At 38.4% G+C, this 27266-nt stretch overlaps 1 protein-coding gene across 1 annotated transcript in view; it reads right to left on the bottom strand.

The window, feature by feature from the left end:
* The window catches only part of CACNA2D1 (calcium voltage-gated channel auxiliary subunit alpha2delta 1), a 532663-nt gene extending 505857 nt beyond the window's left edge, over positions 1-26806 (bottom strand). The window contains exon 1 of the mRNA XM_052638827.1: positions 26552-26806. Within this exon, the coding sequence (XP_052494787.1) occupies positions 26552-26646 (95 nt within the window). The 5' untranslated portion in view covers positions 26647-26806. The remainder of the gene's footprint in view (positions 1-26551) is intronic.
* Positions 26807-27266: the final 460 nt, after the last annotated feature.

Below are 27266 nucleotides of genomic sequence, written 5' to 3'. Positions count from 1 at the left end.
TCTACTTCAAAGCCAGATTTGCCTGTTACTCCAGGTATCTCTTGACTTCCTGCTTTTGCATTCCAGTCCCCTATAATCTTTTTTGGGTGTTAGTTCTAGAAGGTCTTGTATGTCTTCATAAAACCGTTCAATTTCAGCTTCTTCAGCATTACTGGCCGGGGCATAGACTTGTATCACTGTGATATTGAATGGTTTGCCTTGGAAACGAACAAGAGATCATTCTGTCGTTTTTGAGATGGTATCCAAGTACTGCATTTTGGACTCTTTTGGGGTCTTACCCCCATTGAAGCCAATCAACTAAAAAGGTAAACTATTTGTATTTTTTTTTAACAACAGAAATAAAAGAAGCAAAGAAATTTCTTTTGACTGAACAACAGGAAAAAAAAAAAAAAAGAGTATCTTGGACCAGAGATTCTGGGTTTCCATTTTCACTTATTTAATAGCATTCCCTCCCAACCAATGTAGACAGTGATTTACAGTGGGATTACTGTTTCTATACTACACCACTTTGTGTTGCCATTCTTGTAAGTACACTGTCCTAAAAGAGAACAATCAGCATGTAGCTATTCTCCATTTACAGAAAATAGTAGATGAGCAGAAACACCTGGTATTCATTTCATAGTCATCAAGATATTTTTGTGTGTGATCAGTTCAGACCAGCACTATAAAATTTCAAAGCTCCATATAAGACAGAACGCTATACAGTATACCTACAAATAGAACTGAGCAGTGCCATGACTCTGTCCCAGCAGTACTTGTACTCTTTCAGGGACTCTGTCAATTGTTTTCCCCTGAAAAAAATGGAGTACTTTCAACCAAGAAGAATCTTCATTAGTTTACTACGCCACCTTCTCAGGTGAAACAAATACCCATAAGGAACGTGTATGTCCATGCTAATTACACTTTGCCCACAGGCCACTCTGGCAACTATCCAGCATTTCTGGTATCTACAAAGCATTTTATTCAGTGTGCACAAGGACAGGAGAGATTGTCTCATTTCCGCTCCAGACTCAGCAGGAAAGAGCAGACACCAATATGCTTCTGTTAAAGACAAGTTTCACTACAAAATTTTCCTTCAGGAAATTCAGAGATCTCCAGGAACAGGAGAATTTTACCCTTGCACATGTACTATATGTTAAATAATTACACTTCCTGCTTCTTCACCAAGCACTAAATTTAACAGCTTAATTTAGGAAATATTTTGAATTAGCTAATTTACCCTTTTAATGGCATACTTATTATCAGAAATCAATGAATAAAACTCACTGGTGTGACAAAATGTCAGCAAAATGCAAACACCACCTAAGCATTGTGGGAGTGAGCCAAAAATAGGCATCATGGCAAGAGGAATACATATCAGGGGCCAATTTATTGTGCAGATTCCATCTAGATCAGTGGTCTCAACCAGGAGTGATTGCGCACCCAAGAAGACATCTGACAATGTCTGGAGATGTTGTTTTTTTTTATTACTATGACTTGGAGAATTGCCACTAGCCTCTAACAGGTAGACCGACAATGCTGCTAAGTACAAAGCACGTGACAGACCACTGTCAGAAAGAACTATCTAGTCCAAAATATCAATAGTGCCAAGCCTGAGAAACCCAGCCTTACAATGTATGGGAAAATTAGTGGTTTTTAAAAATAAACTCCATGTGGCAATACTATTTTTCCTAGGTACATTTTAATAGATTTCAATAGTTATTTTCAGTGAAGCTTCTTTGGTTTCATTTTTCTAACTTGTCAAAATTATAATTTTGAATTGTTCCCAAATACTATAAAATTATTATGAAATGCTAAGAAAAATACTATAAAATTAAAACAAAATAGTCTAGCCTTTATCATACTGTCTGAATTTAGGAGAAATGAAGATTGGTAAGAAATATAAATGAATCAAAACTGAACTGCATGTAATATCAAATGCCAACTTCAAAAACCTCTTAATTTCCAGTTTTCACCTCAAAACCAACTCATGGTTTGGTTTTGTTTTTATAAAACACCACTTTTAACTCACCACATCATTAAGGCCAGAAACAGACCCATGCTTATTGAAAGATAAAAGAATGAGAAACGCTTTCAAAAATGTACCTAAATGAATATAAAGAGGAAATCTATTGCTATATCTTGAAAAATGCTAGAGTATCTTCTCTGTGATATACTTTACAGAATAATTGCTTTAAGCAGTTTGAGGTTCTTATTTCCATATTTTCAACAACAACAATTTTGGAGAATACATGCTTTTGATAAATTTGTATTATGTTTTACATGGAGCAGATTTTCAATCTTCAATTCAAAATGTAAAGTATTCAGAAAAATCAGAGTAGGAAGAAAGTCATAAGGCCACAGCTTCCTCTAACACTGGCTGTATCACTTATTTCTTTATGATTCAGTTATCCCTTATACTTCTTCAAGTGCAAGTCCTTCAAAATACCTTTATCTTTTTATTCCAATGGTCTTCCCTTCTTAATTTACCACACTGGGATTCCACTAACCATAATTATGCAAAATAGCATTCTTGCTTCATTATTATAAAATACCAGATATATTCAGAGTAGTTCTATACTAGCTATGTCCAGCTTCTTATCAGCACTTTATTATGTGCCTCAGTTCAGCTCAGTCACTCAGTCGTGTCCGACGCTTTGAGAACCCATGGACTGCAGCATGCCAGGCCTCCCTGTCCATCACCAACCCCCGGAGTTCACCCAAACTCATGTCCACAGAGTCAGTGATGCCATCAAGCCATCTCATCCTCTGTCGTCCCCTTCTCCTGCCTTCAATCTTTCCCAGCATCAGGGTCTTTTCAAATGAGTCAGCTCTTCACATCAGGTGGCCAAAGTACTGGAGTTTCAGCTTCAACACCAGTCCTTCCAATGAACACCCAGAACTGATCTCCTTCAGGACGGACTGGCTGGCTCTCCCTGCAGTCTAAGGGACTCTCAAGAGTCTTCTCCAACACCACAGTTGAAAAGCATCAATTCTTCAGCGCTCAGCTTTCTTTATAGTGCCATTGATAACTATCTACAAAGACTTTAGAATAGTATCAGGAGTTCTAAGGGGTAGTATCTGAAGTTACATAGAAAACCCCAAGAAATCATGCGCTCACAGCTTTTTCCAGGACTCTATGGCAAACCACTGGTGAGAAAACTTCCAGAAGCGGAAAGCCCAGATGATTTTTACCTGACACTGTTTGACAGCTGCAATCACAAAGTCAAAACAGAACCAGAGAAAACTCCTCCCTTAAACTATGATTTGCATTTATACGGTCTACATAATGAGGATATACCACTGGTAATAGACTCACTTTAAAATCACCTCTATGGGAAGATCCTGTTTATCCCATGTTTCAGAGAGAAGAGGTCCTTGGAATTTTTTTAAAGGCTGGGGGGCGGGGGGTCTCAAATGTTGGATGGAGCATAAACCCAAGGAAGAGCTTGTGTACACCTGTTCCATCAGGAAAGGAGTTAATATAGTGGTAGAGGGATAGGGAAAGAGGCAGATAAGACACAAAGGCACACTCCAACACAGTAGGTTACTGCCTCCATACTATTAAATATGAGTCCACGTCAGTTCCTTCGGATAGCCCGCCTATGGGTTAAAGGGGACTTAGTTACATGTGCTTCTAAGACTTTCACTTACTGTGTATTTTCTGCATCTTTTACACTCTTATTTCTCCCTGCCTACCCCACATCCCAAATTACTTTTAGAAAGACAAGGATTTCACAAAAAGGCTTACATAAGGAACTCGAAGCACAGGAAAAGACAGAGCCAACAGAATGAAAAATAATCATCTATTTTTCATTGTTTTATATCACAACACATCTGCCTCTTCCTTTTTGCTTAATAAGCATTCTCTGTAACCTTCGGACTCCTTTCATACCCCTAAGTTTTATAAAGCACATATACATACATAATATAGCAGTTTGGCTAAAAAAAAAAAAAAAAAAGCAGTCATATTTTAACTCAATCTTAGAACATCAACTTAAATAAATGGCCTCTGGTAAACAAACCTAAAACAGCATAATTATCATTAAAACGGATTCAATGTTAGGGTTGCTGATCCTGCTAAGTCGCTTCAGTCGGTTCCGACTCTGTGCAACCACCCAGACGGCAGCCCATCAGGCTCCTCTGTCCCTGGGATTCTCCAGGCAAGAATACTGGAGTGGGTTGCCATTTCCTTCTCCAATGTTAGGGAGAGAATATTTCCAATATTATTTCTAAATAATAATCTTTCATATCCTGAACGATGATGCTGTGAAAGTGCTGCACTCAATATGCCAGCAAATTTGGAAAACTCAGCAGTGGCCACAGGACTGGAAAAGGTCAGTTTTCATTCCAGTTCCAAAGAAAGGCAATGCCAAAGAATGCTCAAACTACCGCACAATTGAACTCATCTCACACGCTAGTAAACTAATGCTCAAAATTCTGCAAGCCAGGCTTCAGCAATACATGAACCGTGAACTTCCAGATGTTCAAGCTGGTTTTAGAAAAGGCAGAGGAACCAGAGATCAAATTGCCAACATCCGCTGGATCACTGAAAAAGCAAGAGAGTTCCAGAAAAACATCTATTTCTGCTTAATTGACTATGCGGATCACAATAAACTGTGGAAAAATCTTCAAGAGGTGGGAATACCAGACTACCTGACCTGCCTCTTGAGAAACCTATATCCAGGTCAGGAAGCAACAGTTAGAACTGGACATGGAACAACAGACTGGTTCCAAATAGGAAAAGGAGTACGTCAAGGCTGTATATTGTCACCTTGCTTATTTAACTTATATGCAGAGTATGTCATGAGAAACGCTGGACTGGAAGAAGCACAAGCTGGAATCAAGATTGCTGGGAGAAATATCAATAACTTCAGATATGCAGATGACACCACCCTTATGGCAGAAAGTGAAGAGGAGCTAAAAAGCCTCTTGCTGAAAGTGAAAGAGGAGAGTGAAAAAGTTGGCTTAAAGCTCAACATTCAGAAAACTAAGATCATGGCATCTGGTCCCATCATGTCATGGGAAATAGATGGGGAAACAGAGGAAACAGTGTCAGACTTTATTTTGGGGGGCTCCAAAATCACTGCAGATGGTGACTGCAGCCATGAAATTAAAAGATGCTTACTCCTTGGAAGAAAAGTTATGATCAACCTAGATAGCATATTCAAAAGCAGAGACATTACTTTGCCAACAAAGGTCCGTCTAGTCAAGGCTATGGTTTTTCCAGTGGTCATGTATGGATGTGAGAGTTGGACTGTGAAGAAAGCTGAGCGTCGAAGAATTGATGCTTTTGAACTATGGTGTTAGAGAAGACTCTTGAGAGTCCCTTGGACTGCAAGGAGATCCAACCAGTCCATTCTGAAGGAGATCAACCCTCGGATTTCTTTGGAAGGAATGATGCTAAAGCTGAAATTCCAGTACTTTGGCCACCTCATGCGAAGAGTTGATTCACTGGAAAAGACTCTGATGCTGGGAGGGATTGGGGGCAGGAGGAGAAGGGGACAACAGAGGATGAGATGGCTGGATGGCATCACTGACTCGATGGATGTGAGTCTGAGTGAACTCTAGTAGTTGGTGATGGACAGGGAGGCCTGGCGTGCTGCGATTCATGGGGTCGCAAAGAGTAGACACAACTGAGCGACTGAACTGAACTGAAATAATAAAGACAGGCCATTACCAGAAGGATTAAAAGGTGTTTTCTTGGGTGTTACAGAAGGAAAGAAGACTGATTTGACATGCTGTAAGCTTCTTAAGTGCAAAAATACCTTGTTGCTATTTACTCAAATGCACCGGAATATTGGGGGTTTCAATATTCACTCACATAACAAATCACCAGTCACAGGCATAAGTTTCTGCAAAAATTTCCTGGTCAGTAATGTGTTAAGTCAGCAAGTTCCAATTTCATTCAAAAAATAAATTTACAGTGAAAAAAACTGTGCTTATATATTACTATATTGTGGACTTTCTGTCACATTCTTTTCATATTAGTATTTTTAATACAATATTTTGCTATGCCACAAACACAGAAAACTCTATGATTAATATGTATATGTGAACATCTTCTAACCCAGAAACCATCATAACATAAACAAACGTGGGCTCTCGTACGCAAACATCTTAGGAAAGAATATGCACTCAGCATTACCAAAATATTTTTAAGGGTAAGAATCACAAAACTATCAAAATGAAAACTGTTGAACTTGAATGCTGGAAACTCTGATTCATTCTAGTCTTCCCTGGAAATAAGTGCCTCTCTAACCAGTTTCTCGTACTTCATTTGCCCTTAAGGTGTCGTTTTTAAAATATGTTCTGAGGTGTTTTCACCTATACTAGGTCTGCCACATCTAAGTCAAACTTCTCAAAGTAAGCTGCCAGCTCGTTACTCTTAAAAGTCATCATAACATGGAAATTCATAAGCATCACCTGGCAGGGCTGTTAAAAAGCAGGTTCCTGGGCCCACCTTAGAATCTGAGTAAATTCATGACTGATAACAGATGGTCTGTGAAGCACACTGACAAATGCTATCTTCTTCAATACAGTCCAGAGTAATGTGGAATCACACAACAGAAAATTCTACAAGAATGAGACTTTCTCTAATTTCCATACAAGAGTAACTTTTCATTCTGTTTTATTTTGGGGTTTTCTTTGTTTGTTCTTAAGTGTTTATTGCAGTATAGTTGCTTTACAATGCTGTTAGTTTCTACTATACAGTGAAGTGAATCAGCTGTATGTATAAATATATCCCCTCTTTTCTGAAAGGCATTAAGTTTATTAAAACAAAGACTGGAATAAAACTTGAAAGGACATTTTTAAAAGGACTTCAACTTCATCATATCTTCTCCTAACTTTTATTTTCATTGAGAAATTGTGCAAGGTTAAGTTTATATTTTTCTAGGTTCTGGCTTAAGACAAGAACCAGGTAATCCCATCCTCATTTCTGATTCTACCGCTAGAACTTCAGGATCACTAAACAAATGTTGAAACACACCACTTTAAATACAAGTTTTAAAACAAGTTTATCTATAAATAAAACTTTGCTTCTGTCAAATGAAAAATCATGGATGGGGCATAAAACCAAGAAAGAGCTTGTAAACACCTGTTCCATCAAGAAAGGAAGAAATATAGTGGCAGACAAATAGCAAAAAAGAGGCAGATGGAGACAAAAGCACATTCCAACACAGTTGGAGACTGCCTCCATACCACTGAATATGATGCTTGTCAGTTCTAAGCAGCTCACCTGGAGGAAGGGCTGCTCAGACTGAATCAGATCACGTGTGCACAGGTGTGCCTGAAATGAAATCTAATTTAAAAACTGAGGATGGTCAGGGGAAAGAAACAATACTGCAGTGACTTTCATTTCTGGGCCATCTAAGATCAACAGAATAACCTCAGATAAAAATAAAATAAAAATTTTATTTAATTTTAAGCAGCAAAGGTTCTGTTTTTCTTGTTCATATAGTCTTTAACCATATTTTCCCTACCTATTGTTTCATGCAGCTCTAAGAAACAGCCCTAACTAACCCCTAACCAAAGCTGCTCACTATGAAGATACTACTTTATTTTCAGATGTGACATTTAAAAGGCAATGACATCTGGTTCTAAATTTCTAGCCATATTTTTGGCCAAATTGCAAATATATTAAATTACATTAAAATATTCATGTATGAAGGTCATCTTGGCAAGATATTTTAAATGATATGCACATAAAATGTAATAATTGATATTTTATTGCAATAATTAGCTATAATGGTTACCAAGGTGTTGGACAATTTCATTGGTAAGATTTCAGCTGATTTCTTAAAATCAATGGCCTTTGTAATGTGCTGAATTGAACATCCTTTTCAAGAAATCTTTCTTCAAACTACACAGAAACAGCTACAATTTTTACTATGCAAAATCCATTAAGTTTTAAGAATTTGTCAACAAGGTACTTTTTTGTGAGCTTATCCTGAAAGTCATTTAAAAGAGATTACCATTCCGGGAAGTTTAGCAAGAGTTTGTCTAGCACTGTTAAGACTGGTATTGTTCTTGACCTGACATCGCAACAGTTAGCTGAAAGAAGCAACATGTTTATAAAAAGATCTAGTGTAATTCAATCCATTTTAAGTAATCCACTAAAGAACAGAGTAAGAATCCTTTAAGACATTCTTAAAACATATAATTCTGACTTTTTAGGAAGCTAATTTCTCAGCAGTCTGGAAAATTCATATAAAAATCCTTGAGACAACTGTTCAGGAATAAGTGTATAGAGAAAGATATTACTCAGAAGGACTGCAAGAAAAGACAGAAAATAAAGAGCAGCTAATCTTATTGTGCCAGTCTACTGATATAATTTAATATGCCTCAGTTTTGTTAGGTAAAATCATATATGTAACCTAAGGACATCTTTGGTAACAAACTGTCAGAAAAATCTCTAACTGAACCAACAGAAAGCAAAAATATTCTTGTCCAATAAAGCTTTATAATGTACATGTCAACTTTAAAGTGCACAGATGTATATTGAGTAAGTGAATTCTACAAACTGAAAAAGCTCTTGAATTCTCATTACTTACTAAGTAAACATTTGAACCAAAGATAAATGGCACATTGTATTCTTTGAAAAAAAAAATTAATTGCCTTTTGCAAGAATCATTTTGATTCTAGATGTTATTCAACACAGTGAAAACGTTTATACTTTTATACTTCAGCAGACACTGAAATCTGAGAAATAGGTAGACATTTTTATATAGCCTCAGCCTCAGAGACCAACTACACCTAATACATATAATTTTTTAAAGACAAGGTAAGGAAGGGGGAAAGGAAAAAAACCTCACCTAACTCAGGAATGTTTAAGATGTTTTCATCTTGATTCTGGGACATAAAATCTTTGTGCAGTAACAATTTTGTGTCCCTCTGTTTTTGAATATATCCAAATAATTCCATAATCCATCAAGGGAATACTAGTTATCTTCACATGAGTCCTGACTTATTGAAATGGTCCTAAAAAGGGTATGCAGCCCATTTAACTTCATTACAGTACCAAAATATTTGCTTTACTGATAGCAAATGTTTATACCTATGGCAAACAGTAAATGTTCTGAAGAAAACACATTAAAAGTCAAATAAATTTGCTTGTGAAGAACATAAAATTCTGGTAAGGAACTACAACATGTAACAATGTGAAACTGGCAGCTCCTTCCAAGCCAAAGTATTACGATGACTTCGAGTAAAAATGCCATTTCTATCTAATAGCCAAAATAAAAGATAAGCATTAAAATAGGTCATATCACTTAAAAAAAAATCTTTTAATGTGAAATCCTTCAATTTTGGGAGTTTTGTTTCTTTTTATGCCACTTTAAACTGAAAACATTTAGTTACCTTAAATAGGCAAATCAATTTAACTAGAGTTACTCAGATTACACGCTGCAAATCCAGCTCAGGTAAAGTACAGAAATGGAGGGTGTTTAGACACTTTGATAACAGTCTGAAAAAGTAATGTTATGACTACCAAATATAATTGTTTAAAAACAAAGATTCATACCTCTCTAAATCTTATTTTTCTACTGATTTTCACTGTATGCTACAAAAATACACATTTGCAATGAATATGAAATTTACAAAAAATAAACAAACTCTGTTCCTTTAGCACAGTTACTGTGAAAAGCACTGAATTAGAGAGACAATTACTTTGGCCAGAATCCCGTCATGTTAGCAAATTAATTACTGCTGGAGGTATAACAAGACAAATCCTGACTAAATCAGACAATCAGCAGTACTTCTAAAACAAAGTCAGTAGGCATGCATGGTCCAGAGCAAAGGCACACCTACATGCAAGATAAGAGGGGCCTTCTTTTTTTCCAGGTAAACTTATTATTGAGAACCCAGTACTTAGATACTGTGAAGAAGTATCTTATAATACTTTCATTGAAAAGCAGAAGCCGCAGCTATTCACCTGAATCTAGTCAGTGAAGAGGAGAAATCACACATGGATGCTTTCAGTGACATATGATCATTCCTGCATTAATACTCTGTAACTGGGGCATTAGTTAGAAAACATGACCATACCATAAATACATATAAGCAAAACTAGATGCTGATTAAGTTTACAGAATCACCTAGTTTATACAGGCAGGGAAAGGCACACAATTTAGGGAGAGAGCTAAGCTTTCATGAAGTGTAACCTTAATTTAGAAGTAACTTGATCCTTACATTACAAAAGAACTGTCTTACACTTTTTCCACACATGTATTAACAATAATTGTGTAAACTGGCTTAAACCACAGTACAGAGAATTATTTTCTTTGTAGAGGGTGAAAAGTTCAGCTAACTAACTACACTAGTAATGAGCAGTTAATAAGCTTTTGGGATTTGCTTTCCTGACTCCTGATGGGATGGATCAGCACCAATGTGGCAAAGCACAGATCGCCTGAGGCAAAAACGATGATAATTATGAGTGCTTCTTCAAAGTTTGTGAACATCTTAAGTGAAAAGAAGTAAGTTTTCCCATTTTCTAGCTTTTAGTGTTTATATGACAGTTGTCTAATAATAGAACTCAAGGGAAGAAGAATTCTGGGACAGTTTGCACGCGTCATCCACTTTCCTGGTGTAGGGGTGGGACCTGGGATCAAGAAGGGCTCTCACTTCCATGATTGTTACATGGCTAAAGCGAAGGGATTCTATAGATATAATCAAGATTGCAAATAGTCTAACTTAACTAATTGAGGGTCCTTAAAGAAGGAGTGGGACCCCTTTCTGATCAGAGATCTTACTGCTGGCCTTGAAAGAGTAAATTGCCATGTTGTGACAAGACCTTTGAGAGGTCCCTGCGGAAAGGAAGTGAGTGGCCTCCAAGAGCTGACAACAAACAGGAAGTGGGGAGGTAGTCCCATAACCACAAATAAGTATCCACAACCACAACAGCCTGAAAAAAGAGCAGAGAGGAGCCCTGGAAAGGAATGCAAGCCAGTCAACACCTTATTGCAACCATGTGAGACTTTGAGGAAAGGAACAAGCAAAGCCATGGCTAGACTCATCACCATGGAAACAGTGAAAAAAGAAATGCCCATTGTATGAAACCACTGAATTTGTGGTAATCACGGCACAGAAGACATCAAACTAAAATAAACACATGAGTCTAGATTACTTAATTCTAAACAAAGGATTCATTTTCTCTCTCAATCTTCACCTAAAATGCCTTTACAAAGATTCTGTATGGTTTGTTTCATTCACTATACTTTAAACCAGTGGTCATGGTCTGTTCAATCTCCTTTGTATAGTCTGATTCACATCTTTCTTGCATAAATCATGAGGAATTAACTGTTTCTCTAACTTCTCTCATTTAGGAATTTCCTTACTATGCTGCTGCTGCTAAGTTGCTTCAGTCATGTCCGACTCTGTGCGACCCCATAGACGGCAGCCCACCAGGCTCCCCCGTCCCTGGGATTCTCCAGGCAAGAACACTGGAGTGGGTTGCCATTCCCTTCTCCAATGCATGAAAGTGAAAAGTGAAAGTGAAGTCGCTCAGTCGTGTCCAACTCTTCATGACTCCATGGACTGTAGCCCACCAAGTCCCTCCGTCCATGGGATTTTCCAGGCAAGAGTACTGGAGTGGGGTGTCATTGCCTTCTCCATTCCTTACTATGAGGAAAGCTGGTCAACTGAGCACAAGGAAAGGCCATACTTCATGTGATTCTACACACATACCTCTTTCAAACTTTAAGATGTATAATGAGCCCTAATATTAATTCTTCTTGAAAAATTAGATATTTTAAACAGTACAATATAATTGAGTTCTACTCTTCTAAAAACACTCATAATATTCATTTATTCCATGGGTAATATATGATAACATGGTTTTTGCTCATCGTAAAGAAAAAGAAAGCACTATTCTATGTTACACACAATTATTACTGATACTTTAAAGTTACCATTTTCAGACAGTTTGCAACCATTACTAGAAATATATTATCAAATGAGAACATCTAGGGCCTCCTTCACAGAACCAAAACCTCATATATCAATAGGCCACTAACATTATTTCTCTGCACACAAGAATGCAAGGTCACTGACCTCCTTATATATTCATTTGTGGGCCCTTCAATCAAATAAAGGAGTCTGAGACCATACCACGCTTAAGTACAAGTGGGGATAGCACAGAGAGTTAAAAAAGGAGGAAAACATCAAATTTTACCACTTTGGCTATCAGAAAGATTATTAGAGAGAAAACTAAAATGTGGGGGCTGGAGGTGAGAACTCTTCAGAAGCATCCTCACCTGTAGTGGAATACTTGGGTACCAAGAAACATCTCATTTATGCTCAACAGACACGTGAATGCAAATGCATGACAACTAAACCCAACTTGTTCAAAAATGATTGGGCAGTGAGTAATTATAGAAAGTGCTAAAGCCAAGAATTCTTCCTTACAAGATACTGGTGGAGGCAAAAAGGAACTCAAGTCACCTAACTCCACTAAATTCTCTTGCATCTAGTCAAATTATATTTTTCAGTGCTTTTTTTGTGCCATGCTTCATATGAATTAGCATTCTTAATTCTCACAACAACCTTATGAAGTTTTAGCAATGAAACAGTTAACTTATTCAAATGGTAGAGCTAATCTCTGAACCCACACTATTGGCCAACCAGGCAAATTCCAGGAGGGAATTAAGCCCTAATATTCAAAAGCATCCATTATTAACTTCACCTTATACCTTCGGAATGGTCACTAAAATCATTATCTGTTCTGTGGTTCAGATGAGGAAAACTGGTCAGGAACGCTACAACCACACCACAAATGATCACTTTCTAGAACTCAGAAGTACTTAATAGTCACCTCAAAGAACACAGCTTCGATGGCACTCAGCACAGAACCAACATCTAATATTTATAAACTATGTATATATGTGTGTTTATACACATTTATAGTTTTATATATATATAGTTGATGCATTTCTTTATAATTAAGAAGATTAAAATGCAATACAGAAGAAAAATACAGAAAAAAACATAAAAATGAAATTGAAAAACAGACTCTGAGCAACCTTCTGAACTCAGGTTTTAGATCCTTGTGTTTATTATAAAAGCAGAAAATCCCAGGAGCCAACCTAATCACTTATAGGGAAAAAAAGCCAGAGGTATAGGACTAAATCCGAAGTTTGCAACCTTCAAGTCGCCCCTCTGTCAGGATCATTTACACCCAGGGTCTCAGCTGGCTTTAACACACCACACAGACAGGTCGCATCACCTCTGATAACTTAAGGAGATAAATGACCTCATCTAATTATCATGCATGGTTTGCTCTGTGATGAGCTACCATTCCCCTATGTTTATTTATTACCATCAAGTATTACTATAAATTTTAAACAATTACTCACTAGCAGATCGTAACATCATGGATCAACCCCCTGGGAACTGAGCTACAAAGGCACAATAAAATTTCACCTCATGAAAATTGATTCTGGTTTCTACATTTACATCGACAGGAAAATCAGGTGTTTTGAGAGACAACCAAGCTTTCTACATGTTTAATTTAGAGCAATCTGCACACCCCTCATTGTGCCCATCCTCCTGAGGCTTCACATGGCCCATTTGTTTCTCTCTCCTAACATTTTCACAGATGCAAATTTAAGTCAATTCTAATGTAATGGTAAAGAAGGGTTGGTATTTTTAAAGTGACAGACATCATAAGAATTTTACACATTCCTTTCTGTAGCAAATGTCAAAAAGACTGCCATAAGAAGGCAGGTTCCTGGCACTGGAACACTTACTGTTTCAATGGTTATCCTCAAGTTGTACTCATTAGTCGTTTGTATTAAAACACAGTTTCATCTAAAACATCTCTCCCCTCCATAAATCGATCAAAAATGTGCAGCAGAAATTTAAGCGTTTTATTTCTACCAAAATGGGAAAAGTATTTGTGAAAGGCTAGCCTCCATTTATATTGTAAAGTGAAGGGGTGGGGTTCAATGAGTTTAACTATCATCAGTTGGATGAGTCAGATGAAAAAAATTGGCCTTTTTCAGTATGCTCTTGGCAGATTTTTTTTTTCTGACTTCTGTGTTGGTTGCTAAAAATGCAACTGGTCTCAATTTTACTATTCTGTGCTCGTTCAGTTTTCAGGGTTGTCTGGAATCGTTTCTATAAACATCATAGATAGACTGCTTTATTCACTTTCAAATATTCTGTCTTGAAGCTGATAACTTCCGTCTTTGACAATGAGAGGTTATCAGTGGCAAAATTATGACGTTTAAAAATAGACTCAACCTCCTGTGGCACAGAACTCATACAACAGGTGTTGGCTGAAATGCCAAGATGAAGCACATCAAATCCCTTGAGGTCCTGTTTCTTTCGGTCCCTTTTAAGATATAGGTTGTGTCCTGAACCTACAGACAAAACACTTCCCTCACTGGAATCCACTGCATCTCTTCTCATCTCCTCTTTATCATTTAAGGCTACACTACTTGTAAGAAGAGACATTTTTAAGGCCAGCTAAGCATCCCTTTTCTCATTCATTTTAGTTTTTTCTGTTGACCCAAATGATGTACTAGTACAATAATCTAACTCACTAACCCTCAGGCATCAATTCATGACCTCTTGAAGGCAGAAAAAATAATATGTGGTACAAATAATAAAGCCTGGCTCTAAAATGGTCCTTCAAGGTTCCCAACACATCCTCTCATGTGATGCCCATAATGGAATACCATGATTCAAGATTAGCTTAATATTACCCTTGATCTGCAGATAGAGGAACGGGACTTACTGTTAATTCTGCTCTACTTTACACTGACTCTTTTCCCCCCTTAGCCTCCTTGCTAGAATATGCAGCCAGCCACAAATTGAGCAGATAAGATAATGGATGCAAAGACATCCAGGTTACTGCCAGGGAAAGCCAGCAAAGTATATAGCAGGTAAGCGTAGGACTCTGAAATCAAGCTGCTTGGGATCAAACTTGATTCCTAAAAAAACTCAGAAAACTCCTTCATACTCAAAACTTAACATTCCTCACCTATAAAATAGGGATAATATTTATCTTAGGGGAGTCACTTAAAGGTTAGATGGATTAAAAAATAAGCAGAGTATTAATTCACAGTGCCTGGCAATCGAGAGCCCAAAAATTAAATTATAGAAAGCAATATCACAATAACTGAAAGATAGCTCTGAGTAATTATTAGTGTCCAGCCATTCTGCAGGTAGAGACATCAAAATTAGTTCCCGCAAACTGTGACTACCTATGGAAGAGAAAAAAGAGTAGAGTCACAAAATGGAAATAAATATGCACCCTGATTCTCCTCTTCTCTTGTTACAGACCACAAGGGTAGTTTTTTCACACTGCCGTGGGACCAATGAGATCAAGACTGATTCTTAGATCTGCCAGCATTTGTGATCCTAACCATTCATTCAGTCATCTTGGAAACTCAGAGAACTGCTGAGATAGCAGTTGCTAGTGATTTTCAGACCTTCAAGAGACCTGAGATGCCTCTGCATGGGTTGACCAGGGACATGCTCTGCTGGAATATTCTATCAGTGGTTTGCTGTGTTATCAAATGCACTTTTTTAAAAACAATCTTGTTTCAATTCAAATTTCCGGCCTCTGCTAAAGAATGGACATGGGGTTGGGAGGCGGAGGGAAGCACAGGCAAAGCAGGGCTGTAAACCAGCTATAAATTGTTCCTGCTGCTGCTGCTAAGTCGCTTCAGTCATGTCAGACCCTGTGCAACCCCACAGACGGCAGCCCACCAGGCTCCTCTGTCCATGGGATTTTCCAGGCGAGAATACTGGAGTGGGGTGCCTTTGCCTTCTCCATAAATTGTTCCTATCTGCCAAAAGAATAATGGTAAATTGCCCCAAACAAGAACTATTTGCTTTTTTTGTTTGTTTGTTTCCTCTTCCTTGATGTTTATGAAACATCTTTCTATCATAAGCATATACACTTATTAAAACCAATGACATTTTGCAAAACTACACGGATCTTCAGGATGATCATCTCTACTTTAAAAAGAAAGAAAAGAAAAAGAAACAAACATTGCTGTGTCCAAAGGAAACACAGTGACATACTAGAGTCTTGTTACTACCAAGAAAAGAAAAACTCTGGTCTGTATATCTCAAAATGTGAACATTACTAATGTGCATTTATTACATTTCTGAATGTCATGTCTTCTTGAGAATGGAATATATAATTTGGAACAATCCTCCAAAAACATCTCCAGTTTATTAAAAGTGCATCTATCCTATATTCCAACCAACTGTTTTAATTCTCAGGGCTGTTTCATATTTCAAAAGTTACTTTGTAAGACATTGTCTTTAGTCTTGATCCCTTTCTCACCTGCCTTGGTCAGAACATTCACCCATCAATCATGGCCTCTCTCATCCCTTCCATCTCTCTGCCATTTGGTCTCCTCTGATATGCTCAAGTTTCCCTCTGGTAACACTTATTTAGTTGTCTCGACAACCTCTCCCACCCAGCAGATGCCTTCTTATAAGAACTGCCTCTTCCTCTATCCATGGTACTAGCAATTGGCCTGTTGCAATGCAATACCTCCTAACAAGATTTGACCAGGATGTGAGAAGTGACCCAAACTGAGGCAACCAAAACCTTTTTAAATCCCATCTCCTGATCTCAAATGAATGGGCTATTGATGACTATCTGACCCATATTCAGATTACCAACACATCGTCTTTAGCAGGCTACGTTTTGGACTAGGATTCTAGTCTCAAGCTGGTTCAAAGTTTCAATGGGAAAAAAAAATGTCCATTCAACAAAATGAGCTCCAGGAAGCAGATAAAGCCTTAGCAGGGAAAGGGAAGAGTAACGAGTCAAAGAAAACCAGAGGCTAGAAAAAGAGATGAACCTGATAAAAACTCTACCCCTTTCTGCAACTGGGGGCATATTCCTTCTGCTGATTCCCATGACTGAGCATCCAATTTTGCTACCTTTGAAAAATATTTCTCTTTTTGGTTCAAGATACTCCTGTAGTTTTCTACACCTGCAATCCCAAGGAACCTATTATAACTCCTACTCTTTAAGCAAAACAAAAGGAAGCCAAATCCCTTCCATCTTCCTCTAAAGTTGCTACCACTCTCCCTGTCCTCACACTGCCAAGTTCCTTGAAAGAATCTGCACTTGCTGCCTTCATATGCTCACTCTTCACGGCTTCCCTGGTGGCTCAGACGGTGAACAATCTGCCTGCAGTGCGGGAGACCCAGGTTCAATCCCTGGGTCAGGAAGATCCCCTGGAGGAGGAACAGGCAACCCACTCCAGTACTCTTGCCTGGGAAATCCAATGGACAGAGGAGCCTTGCCTAGGAAATCCCACAGACAAAGGAGCCTAGAGGGCTACAGTCCATGGGGTCACAGAGTCAGACACGACTGAGCAACTACCTCACACACACCAACTCTTCAAGGCACGGAAGCCATGCTTACATCCAAAACATGCTACTGAAATTGCTGTCATGTCAGCAAAGGTCTGGTGACTTCCTTAAAGCGCTCATTGTCGACCTCTCTGTAAAATGAAACTGTAGATCAAGATTCATCTTTTGAAACTCACAGTGCTTATCATGCTGCTGCTGCTGCTGCTAAGTCGCTTCAGTCGTGTCCGACTCTATGTGGCCCCACAGACGGCAGCCCACCAGGCTCCCCCATCTCTGGGATTCTCCAGGCAAGAACACTGGAGTGGGTTGCCATTGCCTTCTCCAATGCATGAAAGTGAAAAGTGAAAGTGAAGTCGCTCAGTTGTGTCCAACTCTTCAAGACCCCATGGACTGCAGCTCACCAGGCTCCTCGGTCCATGGGATTTTCCAGGCAAGAGTACTGGAGTGGGTTGCCATCGCCTTCTCCCAGTGCATATCATAAAAGATACTAAATAGGTATTTTCTAAGTAAATGGAAGGATCCATTTTCAAAGATACTCATTTTGCCTCCAAATCCCCTTCAGATAGGTATTTCTACCAGCTTAGTAGTCATCTCTAGAGATGCCTCAATGTCAAAATGCCCAACAGCGAGCATGTTACCTCAATCACCATCAACTTGCTATTCTTTCTTCATTACCTTTTAAACAGCTTGGAGGACTTCTCTGCTGGTCCAGTGGTTAAGAATCCCAGGGACATAAGTTCAGTCCCTGGTCCAGGAAGATTCCCACATGCCATGGGGCAAGTAAGCCCACACACCACAACTGCTGAGCTCACACTCTAGAACCCATGCACCACAGCTACTGAAGCCTGTGTGCCCTAGAGCCCATGCTCTGAGACCAAAGCCCGCGCAGGGCAACAGAGAGTAGCCCCCACTCACCACACCTAGAGAGAGCCCACGGACAGCAGTGAAGACTCGGCACAGTCAAAACGGAATAAAACTTAACAAATAAAGACTTTAGAGCCATCTCTAACACTCTCTCTTCCCGATTCCCCCAACCCTGCAACCAACAGCCCCTGAATATGTGCCTCTACACTGCGTTTCCCAATTCCCCCAGCCCTACAACCAACAGCACCTGGATATGTGCCTCTACACTGCGTTTCTCAATTCCCCCAGCCCTACAACCAACAGCACCTGGATATGTGCCTCTACACTGCGTTTCCCAATTCCCCCAGCCCTACAACCAACAGCACCTGGATATGTGCCTCTACACTGCGTTTCCCGATTCCCCCAGCCCTGTAACCAACAGCACCTGGATATGTGCCTCTACACTGCGTTTCCCAATTCCCCCAGCCCTACAACCAACAGCAGCTGAATATGTGCCTCTACACTGCGTTTCCCGATTCCCCCAGCCCTGTAACCAACAGCACCTGGATATGTGCCTCTACACTGCGTTTCGTCCCTGCTTTGCTTTCCCACTGCCACTCTTCGTCTTTCGGCGTCTCTCTCTCTAGGATGCTGCAAGAATCTACTAACTGCTCCCACTGTCCCTTTGAATAATGGTCCTCTTTAATCCATCCTCCACGTATTATGATTTAAAACCCATGATTTTTATTTTTAATTAGAGTCTTAGGATGAAAACCAAATTTGTTTGAGTAAACAGAGCTGGGCTACCACACTGCCCAACTCCCCTTCAGGTCACGTGAGAAGGTAACCCTGATGCAAAAACTATATAACCTAGCCTCAGACTGATGGTTCAGTCTCAACCTCTCTTCACACCCAGGAGTCCCATGCCTGACGTGAAACAACCCATGGGTACTTCTTCACCACGCTGTGTGTTTTCCCCTGGTCATGCTCTGTTAGATTCCACTGCTTCACAGGCAGCCTGGAGTTGGGAATGTCTTCCTTGGGTATGCTCTTCCTCAATCTGGACTCCCAGCATGTAACTCAGTGAAGTACATAATTTGCTCTGGATAACAGTAACTGCATTAATTGTTGAATTAAATTACATTTGATCTCAAAAATCTGTGAAGTTGTTAAAAGAGACAGCATATATCAAAATTATTCTTAAAAAATAAGATGTACTATGTATCAGAGGTCTAAATAGTCTTCAGTGTACTACCTAGAAGCCTATAACCTTCAAGATATTTCATTTCTTATAATCTAACGGAAGAAATTTACTAAGATAATTTTCTCGATTATTAGTATTTAAGCTTTTGATAAAGTATTACACCAATATGTCTTATCCACTGAACCCCATTTTCCCAAGGCTCTATTAAAAAAATAAAAGAATGTTTAATTGCTTCTATTTTTTTAAATCTAGACAATTTTATCGTCTTTGGTTTCTCAGGTGAATTTCCAATATATGAATATTTACGTCAGTATATTCAAATATGTAAAGTAAACAGCATTTCCAGGATAACCAAGCTCACATGGAAAATGCTGGGTGGGGAGAAGAAAATAAAACCAAATAAAATAATCAACAGCCACCTTCAGCATCTTTAATGTAATTTCACACCTCATATATCTAAGGGTTCCTTTGTCTGCCTCCACTTAAATACATACCATTCCTCACAGCATATTCACCACAACGCCTTTTGATTACTTTTTTAAAACAGATTTTTTTTTCCCCTGTATGCCTTAAGTGCATTTATTTTTCTGAGTCATTCCTCCTTTGATCCTCAAAATAAAACATTATTAATGTCTGACAATCCTTTTATATAGCCTGACAGTATGTACCTTAGTCAGAGAACAATCTCATCAGCTCTTCTCACTCTTTCTCCAATTATTCCCAGAGTATATAGGCAAATGTCAAAAGCAACAATCATCCAAACCATCTGACAATTCTCATGAAAGTACTTATAATGTGTATCACAGATTTATCTATGCATCGAAACCTCTAAACAATATCCCTACAGAGAGAAAAATCTAGTAGTAAAAGGAAGTCCCCTGCAACAGAGAGTGAAAATTCAAGTCTGAAGGACCTAAATTTAAGGTCTGGTTACAGGTAACCTGATGGAAAACAAATCAAAAACTTTTTTCTCCAATTGATTTGACATTATGTACAAATAAAAATCAAGTATGACTAATACTAATTGTGTTGGGGGGGTGGTAAGGAAGAGAGAAAGAAAAATTGGCAACTAATTATCTGAATAAAAGAATACAGGAATTGTTTTTCATCATTTGCCAGGAGACTACTGCAATAAAATTTTAAGTACTCAGGGAAAAGAACTTCCGATAAACAGATTATTCCCAAGTCTGAATCATTTAAAATGGGCAACACCATTATTTTCCATTGCTATCATTTCTAGCTTAAGTTGTTCTTCCATTTATGATATAGAATTTTAAATGTATCCTAATTTTTTAAATCCAACAGAAGCATATGGTTAAAAAAAAATCAGCAGAAGCAAATGTTAAAATAACATTGAGCCAGAAATATCCCACATTCATATTCAAAGAGACCTTTAAATATTGCTTCATACATAACAGCCTGATTCTGCATTATTGAAATTAACGGTAAAAGTGTGCCAGTTTGTTGAGGCCACAATGTCAATCTTTTCCTTAAGATCTTGTTAGAATCTATGTAAATGGCAAATTTTAAAGGAGCAATGGAATTCAATTACCACAAATTACATAAAGCCTGTAAGAAAGAAAAGTTTAGGTTTTACGAACAAAATTTTAGAACCTGTGCACATTTATCCTTCAACTCTAAAACATGGTGCGCCAAATGTTTAATTCTTAAAAATTTCATGTATCCTATATCTAAGTGGTAGAAATAAAATTGCTTAGATGCAAAGACCTTTTAATAAGCACTCAACAGTTCAAGTGCAATAGTCTCTTCCTCCTTTTGTTTTGTCTAAAAGACAGTAAGCCTATCTTCAAAACCGCATTTCTTTTGTCACTCATCAATTGTGTTAATAACTTGTCTAACAGGACCTGAACATTTTGAATCGTTCATCTGATTCTCTTCATGAAATATTTTTAGATGCTGCTGTTATAAAATTATTCTGAATGAGATTTACTCCCTATGAATAGTGTGGACTGGCAGGGAGCTTTCAGCATGCACCTTTGTTAATAAACTTATCTTACTGAGGTTCTTCTACTCTAATAAGCCACTTGAAGAATTAAGAAAAAAAAAAAGCGGGTGTGTATACACACATATGGAGATAAACAGATACATAAAGATATAGACAGACATAAAATACTATGTATTAAATACAATATTATAATAAGATAAACTACACAAATTATATAATGATGCAATGCTAATATATTTTAAACCCTCAAAAAAAAAAGGTGGTAATACAGTATTTTTCACAAAGTGCTACCATTTTCATCTCAATCGACACTGAAGTCAATCATTTTTTTTTCCTTAAACTCTGTAAACAATAGTGACACAGTAATTTCCAAGTTTTGTGCACACAGAAGAAAACAAATCATATGTAAGCTACATGGGTGACTATCTCGGTGCCGTTTCAAGTTTATTGGAAAGCCACCATATGAAAGTCTAGGGAACAGTGGTAGTACAATGCATAAATAGTCCAGGAAAAGAAAGACTGGCTGGCACAGTGTGACACAGTGCCTGATACATAGCATGTGCCTTAGGTAAACATGCAATAGATGTCAGAGAACAGAGATCAGTTACACATCATCAGCAACTTACATGCTTTTTGAAATCCTATGACAGACCGTTCTTTTATTACAAATGATGGAAGCTGTCACCTGAATAGCAATGAAATGTTACTTTTTAGAAATACTGAAACAAATTCTGATTTTTTTTCCCCCAAACTTTCATCCAAATATGCTTATGTGAGGGTTGATTATGTCCACACATGGAATACACTGAATGAAATCAATAAACAGGATAATTGCCTAAAATATTTCAATTTAACGTAAATCTCCACTTTAAGGTTCTCAACAGCTTGAAGACACACATTAGGTACAAGATATGAATTCAGAAGAACAGATTACTTTCTTGGATATTTGCATCAGTACTGAAAACTAACAAGAAATTTCTGTATATGTGTTGTATATAGTGATACTTCAGAGAACACATTAATTAAATAATACAGTGATTGGGGGCAGGAGGAGAAGGGGACAACCGAGGATGAGATGGCTGGATGGCATCACAAACTCAATGGACGTGAGTCTGAGTGAACTCTGGGAGATGGTGATGGACAGGGAGGCCTGGCATGCTGCGATTCATGGGGTCACAAAGAGTCGGACACGACTGAGCGACTGAACTGAACTGAACTGATGGACATAATTTCTGTATTGATTTTAAAATTTCTAAGTGCATTGTTATTTCTTATGAATATATACTTTTAAATATAAACAGTAAATCTGAATACATAATTTGCATGTGTTATTTATGTTCTGCAAACCTTACAACGTATCAATGTAGGAGAAACATTGGAAAGTTGTCTACAAAGCAAGATTTCTTTGAAGGAAGAGAATGGTAAAATTTTACCTATTTTCACAATGAACAATTTGCTATAGTCTCTGTCTGATTTTATGTTTCTTTTTTAAATTAAAATTGGTGAAAGCCAAAGAAAAATAATAAAGGCACATTTTATTTCCTTTTATAAACCATAATAAGCTTAGATTCTTGTACCTTTCTAAAATGTTTAGACTATATTCATTTCAACCTGTCTAATGTATATTCAAATATGTTACAACTTATCTGGAAAAATGTATCTATCGTTGCATACTTTAAAGATACACCTGTGGAAAAATATTGTCATGTGATGAAGCTGATGAGAACAAATCAAAGATCTGAGAAAGGGATTTATTAATGTTCATCGTTTTTAGGTTTTATTTTACAATCTAATATATTAGCTCATATTTTATCATAAGGTACATTTTGTTCTATATATAGTATGCAAATTAAAATGGCTAAGCCCAAATAAGAATAATTATATCACTTCTAATACATGAAAAAGATATCCATTCCAATGGAAATATTTATTTTTAATAGCCTTTAAATATAAATTTGTCTCATAATATATAAAAAATGTATAAACTAAGTAGTCAAACCCCAAGGTACTATTCTTTTATGAGATGCCATATTTCCTATAGATCCTGTAACTCTTACCAATATATTTATCCCATTATATAGTTTAAATATATTAAAAATCCCCATATGCCAATGGGCTCTCAGCCAATTATTATGGACATATTGGCATTTTGATATGATGAGATAAAAGTTTAAAATGAACAGTAGTTATAACTATGTTTCTTTTAAAAAAATTGGATTTGTAAATAGATTCTAAAATTAGAACTGACAAATTCAAATTAACATTACAATACTGGCTACCATACATAATACTCTTTGAGTTTTAAAATAGAAGTGTTTTCACATATGAGCCAAATTATTTCTAGAACAACGGAGAACTCCCTTTTAGAAAACTACATTTTAAACTATCAATATAACATGTGCATACTGTAACATGAAAATTATGTATTTTCCATTTATATACAAACCAATATGCATGACGTGGCTGCAACCATATGGCATATTTATGTTTCACACCTTACTAAAACAATCATTTCCAAAAGAAAAACCTAAACTAGCAAAAGAACTGTATCAAAATTCCTCCCCTTGTCTGGAAAAAAAAAAAGCTATTTTAGTGTTAATTCTTAGAACAATTTAATCACTATTTTAATTCAGAATATGCTATATGAGAATGTATGTTAAACCAGAGAAAATTAAAGAAAATATTTAAAATGTTTATGTTTTTATAATAATATTTAAGCCCTTTATTGTAAAAATTCTAAAAAACAAAACAAAAAACTTTGTATTACTAAATCAGATCCCACTCCAATGAGTGCATAATGAATTTTATACTGTTAGTGGCATATTCTTTCTCTTCTGATAAAAAATTTATTACATTACTGTTTTCTGGAAAAATTAGACTGATCAAGAAAACCAAAAGAATTTACTAATGAAAAATGTACATAGACAAGCACAATAATTGTCTTTAGTGATGCTATAATCTTTGTACTGAGTTTTTAATGAACTTGGAATTTTTTCCAAAGATTGAGATTTATCCTCATAAATACGCCATATGAACTCTTTGTGCAAGAAAAGCAAATGGCACTGCATCATGATATAATTAATGCTACACTTTTTTTAATTTCATAAAGTTTATTCAGAAATCTAACATGAAGTACACCTTCCTCAGAAGATAAGGAGAAATGACTGACTTTTCAAATTAATAATTAAAGATGCAGAAGCTTTATAAAAATAGTATTTCCTACAAGACACTGATATATACAAAATCTTTTAAGTCTTTTTTTTACAAAATAATTAGTTTCAAATTATTTGAAAATATCTCAAATTTTCATTGTTAGAAAATACATTTAAAATCCTTTGAAAGAAAAGAAATTGTGGCTTTCTAATTCCTATTTTTGCCAACTATTCACTTTCTTTCTTATCTTTAGTGAATTTCTGACCATGAAAATTTAGCTATTTTACTTTTGGGAAAACACTTATTGCAGCTGTCCTTCTTACAACAAGAATTTTTTACATTAATATTTTACCATGGTCTGTTCAGGAATAAACGACTGTATTTTGTTGTATCTTTAAAAGTCATAGTTTTCCCCTATGGTGTGATGATGCATTCCCTCCAAATGATAAAAATATTGATAAACTGCCAGTTAAAAATAACACTTTAAAAATCTGTAAACTGAACACACTGACTCCTTTTTAAAGGGTCACTTTTTTGACACAAAACGCAAGCGACTCACTTCAGTTTTCAATTTATAGGCCAAGCTACAAAAAGACTTAAAAAAGAATATAAGTGTAATTTCTTAATCTTTAGTGTAATTCTTACTCTTTTCATGTTTCAAAATATCCGCTTGGAATATGCTGCCAATTAAAAGAAGATCTACAGATGGCATTTACCCTTTTGCTTCATAACAAAAAGGATCTGCTATTATTTTTACGGAAGATTATCTAAAAAAGAACATGACTGTAAATCATGACAAAAATATTAGACCCTCCCCTTCTCCAGGTTAGGATGAGCATCCTTCGGGTTCTTGCACTGACACCTAATGCAATAAATACTTTAAGCTGAATCTTAAATAATAACTGCAGGGTTTCAACTAGTGAAGCTTTAAGGTCAGTATCCACCAAAAACTCCAGTTTTCAGCACTCTGCCAACAAAGGACAGCAAATAATTCCCAACAGCAAAAATACCGGGAAGGCTACCTTGGGCTTTGTTTTTGTTATGTAAAATGCATTAAAGTGACTCATCCACTTACCATTACCTACTCTTACAAGCTTTAAAGTAGCTTCAACAACCAAAATAAATGCTTTCCCGGAATGCCTAATAGGCTATTCAGCACATTTAAAAATATGTATATATTTTTATGTGCCACTGACTGATTCTTTTCTCCAACACGAGAGAATTATTATTTTTCACTCCTTTCCTGCCGTGTGACTATACAGCTACCTTCAAACACTCTATTTCCAGAACAGCAGCGAGGTTTTCTTAAGCTATTTTAGAAATGTTAAAAATAAGAAAAAAAATTGCAGGAGACTCTGGAAAACGCTCAGTCCCTCCCCCCCAAGGAATAGAGGGTTCTATTCATTCTAACAACAGGAACCGCGTGTCTGCCGACACTGTTTCAAATAGAGGGTGAGGGAGGTTGGATGGCAGGGTCTCAATTCCTGCGAGCCCCTGGGGGTGGACAGCACCCCTGCCGCGAGGGGCAAGCCCTCCTCATATCAGAAAGGCTGTCAAGTGCGCCCAGTAATTTGGGACCTAAACTAGTTTGGATACCACAACAATTAGCATCTCAGAGGCCAAGTGCGAGAGAAGTCCATGCTACCCAGGCCAGCCTGCAGTTGTACTTATTTGCAAAATGCCCTACCCAAACACAACTTTTTACTGGAGTCGGTTTGATGAGAGCGGGTATGTGGCTGGAAACTTTTTCCCACAGTGCAGCTAAACTCTTTTAAGTCCAAGGAATCCTTTTAGAGATCGGCTGAGGTGCCGCAAGTCGCCAGCAGACCTTTCCTGGGACAGCCCGGCCCCGCCGAGGATCCCGAGACGCCCGTTCCGTGCGCATTCCGGCCAAGAGCCGCGCGTACCTCCCGCTCGGCCTCTCCAGATCCGAGCCCGGCTCGCTCCCCACCCCCACGGGCAGAAAAGCCCCCTCAACTCGGGAACGGAGCCCCCGTCCTACTTCCACGGCACCTCTTGGCCCGCACTCTCCGCCCTGCTGGCCCGGCCCGAGCACTTACGTGACGGCCGAAGGGAACGGCTCCTCCGACGAGGGGCCGATCAACAAAGATTGGAAAAGTGTCAGAGTCAAGGCCAGCAGGCAGCCAGCAGCCATCTTCGCGATCGAAGATCAATCTGGCTTCCCTCCGGAGCCGGGGGAAGGACCGGTGCTGGAAACCGCGGGAGGAGAAGGAGCAAGGTCCGCCCGGACTACAGGCGTCTGCGAGCCGGCGCGGCCGAGGCTGTGGCTGGGGCGCGGGCTGGCGTGGGGGTGCCGCAGGGGCCAAGGCCGGCGCGGGGGAAGGGGCGGCGGGCGGACCCACTAGCGCGCGTCGGCGGCGCCGCGCCGCAGCTGCCTCGCCTCAGCCGCCATCAAGGGCGACTTTGGAAACAGACCCGGGCGAGCCCGCCGGCGCTGGCGCGCTCTCGCTCCCTCTCGGTTTCCTCCCTGATTTATTCCCCCGATTGCCGGCGAGAAGGCGGGGGGCGGAGGCGGGGGCGGAGAAGGGGTGACGGCACTGGGGAGGGTGGGGGTGGCTGCAGGAAGGGGGGAATGGCAGGCGGAGAGACTAGTGGCAGAGGGAGAGGCTTCGTCTGGCTTCTCCCGGCAAGTCAGAGGGAGGTGGCTGGGGGTGGACAGCGGGAGGGCTGGGCGTCAGAGCACTCGGGCGGAGACCGGCAGGAGCGGCCCTCCATACAAGGCAGAAAGGAACTCCCAAAGTCGGCGCCGGCTTG

This window comes from Budorcas taxicolor, chromosome 4 (assembly GCF_023091745.1).
Source record: "Budorcas taxicolor isolate Tak-1 chromosome 4, Takin1.1, whole genome shotgun sequence".
In the NCBI taxonomy this organism is placed as follows: domain Eukaryota; kingdom Metazoa; phylum Chordata; class Mammalia; order Artiodactyla; family Bovidae; genus Budorcas; species Budorcas taxicolor.
This window is presented reverse-complemented; position numbering and strand designations above follow the sequence as displayed.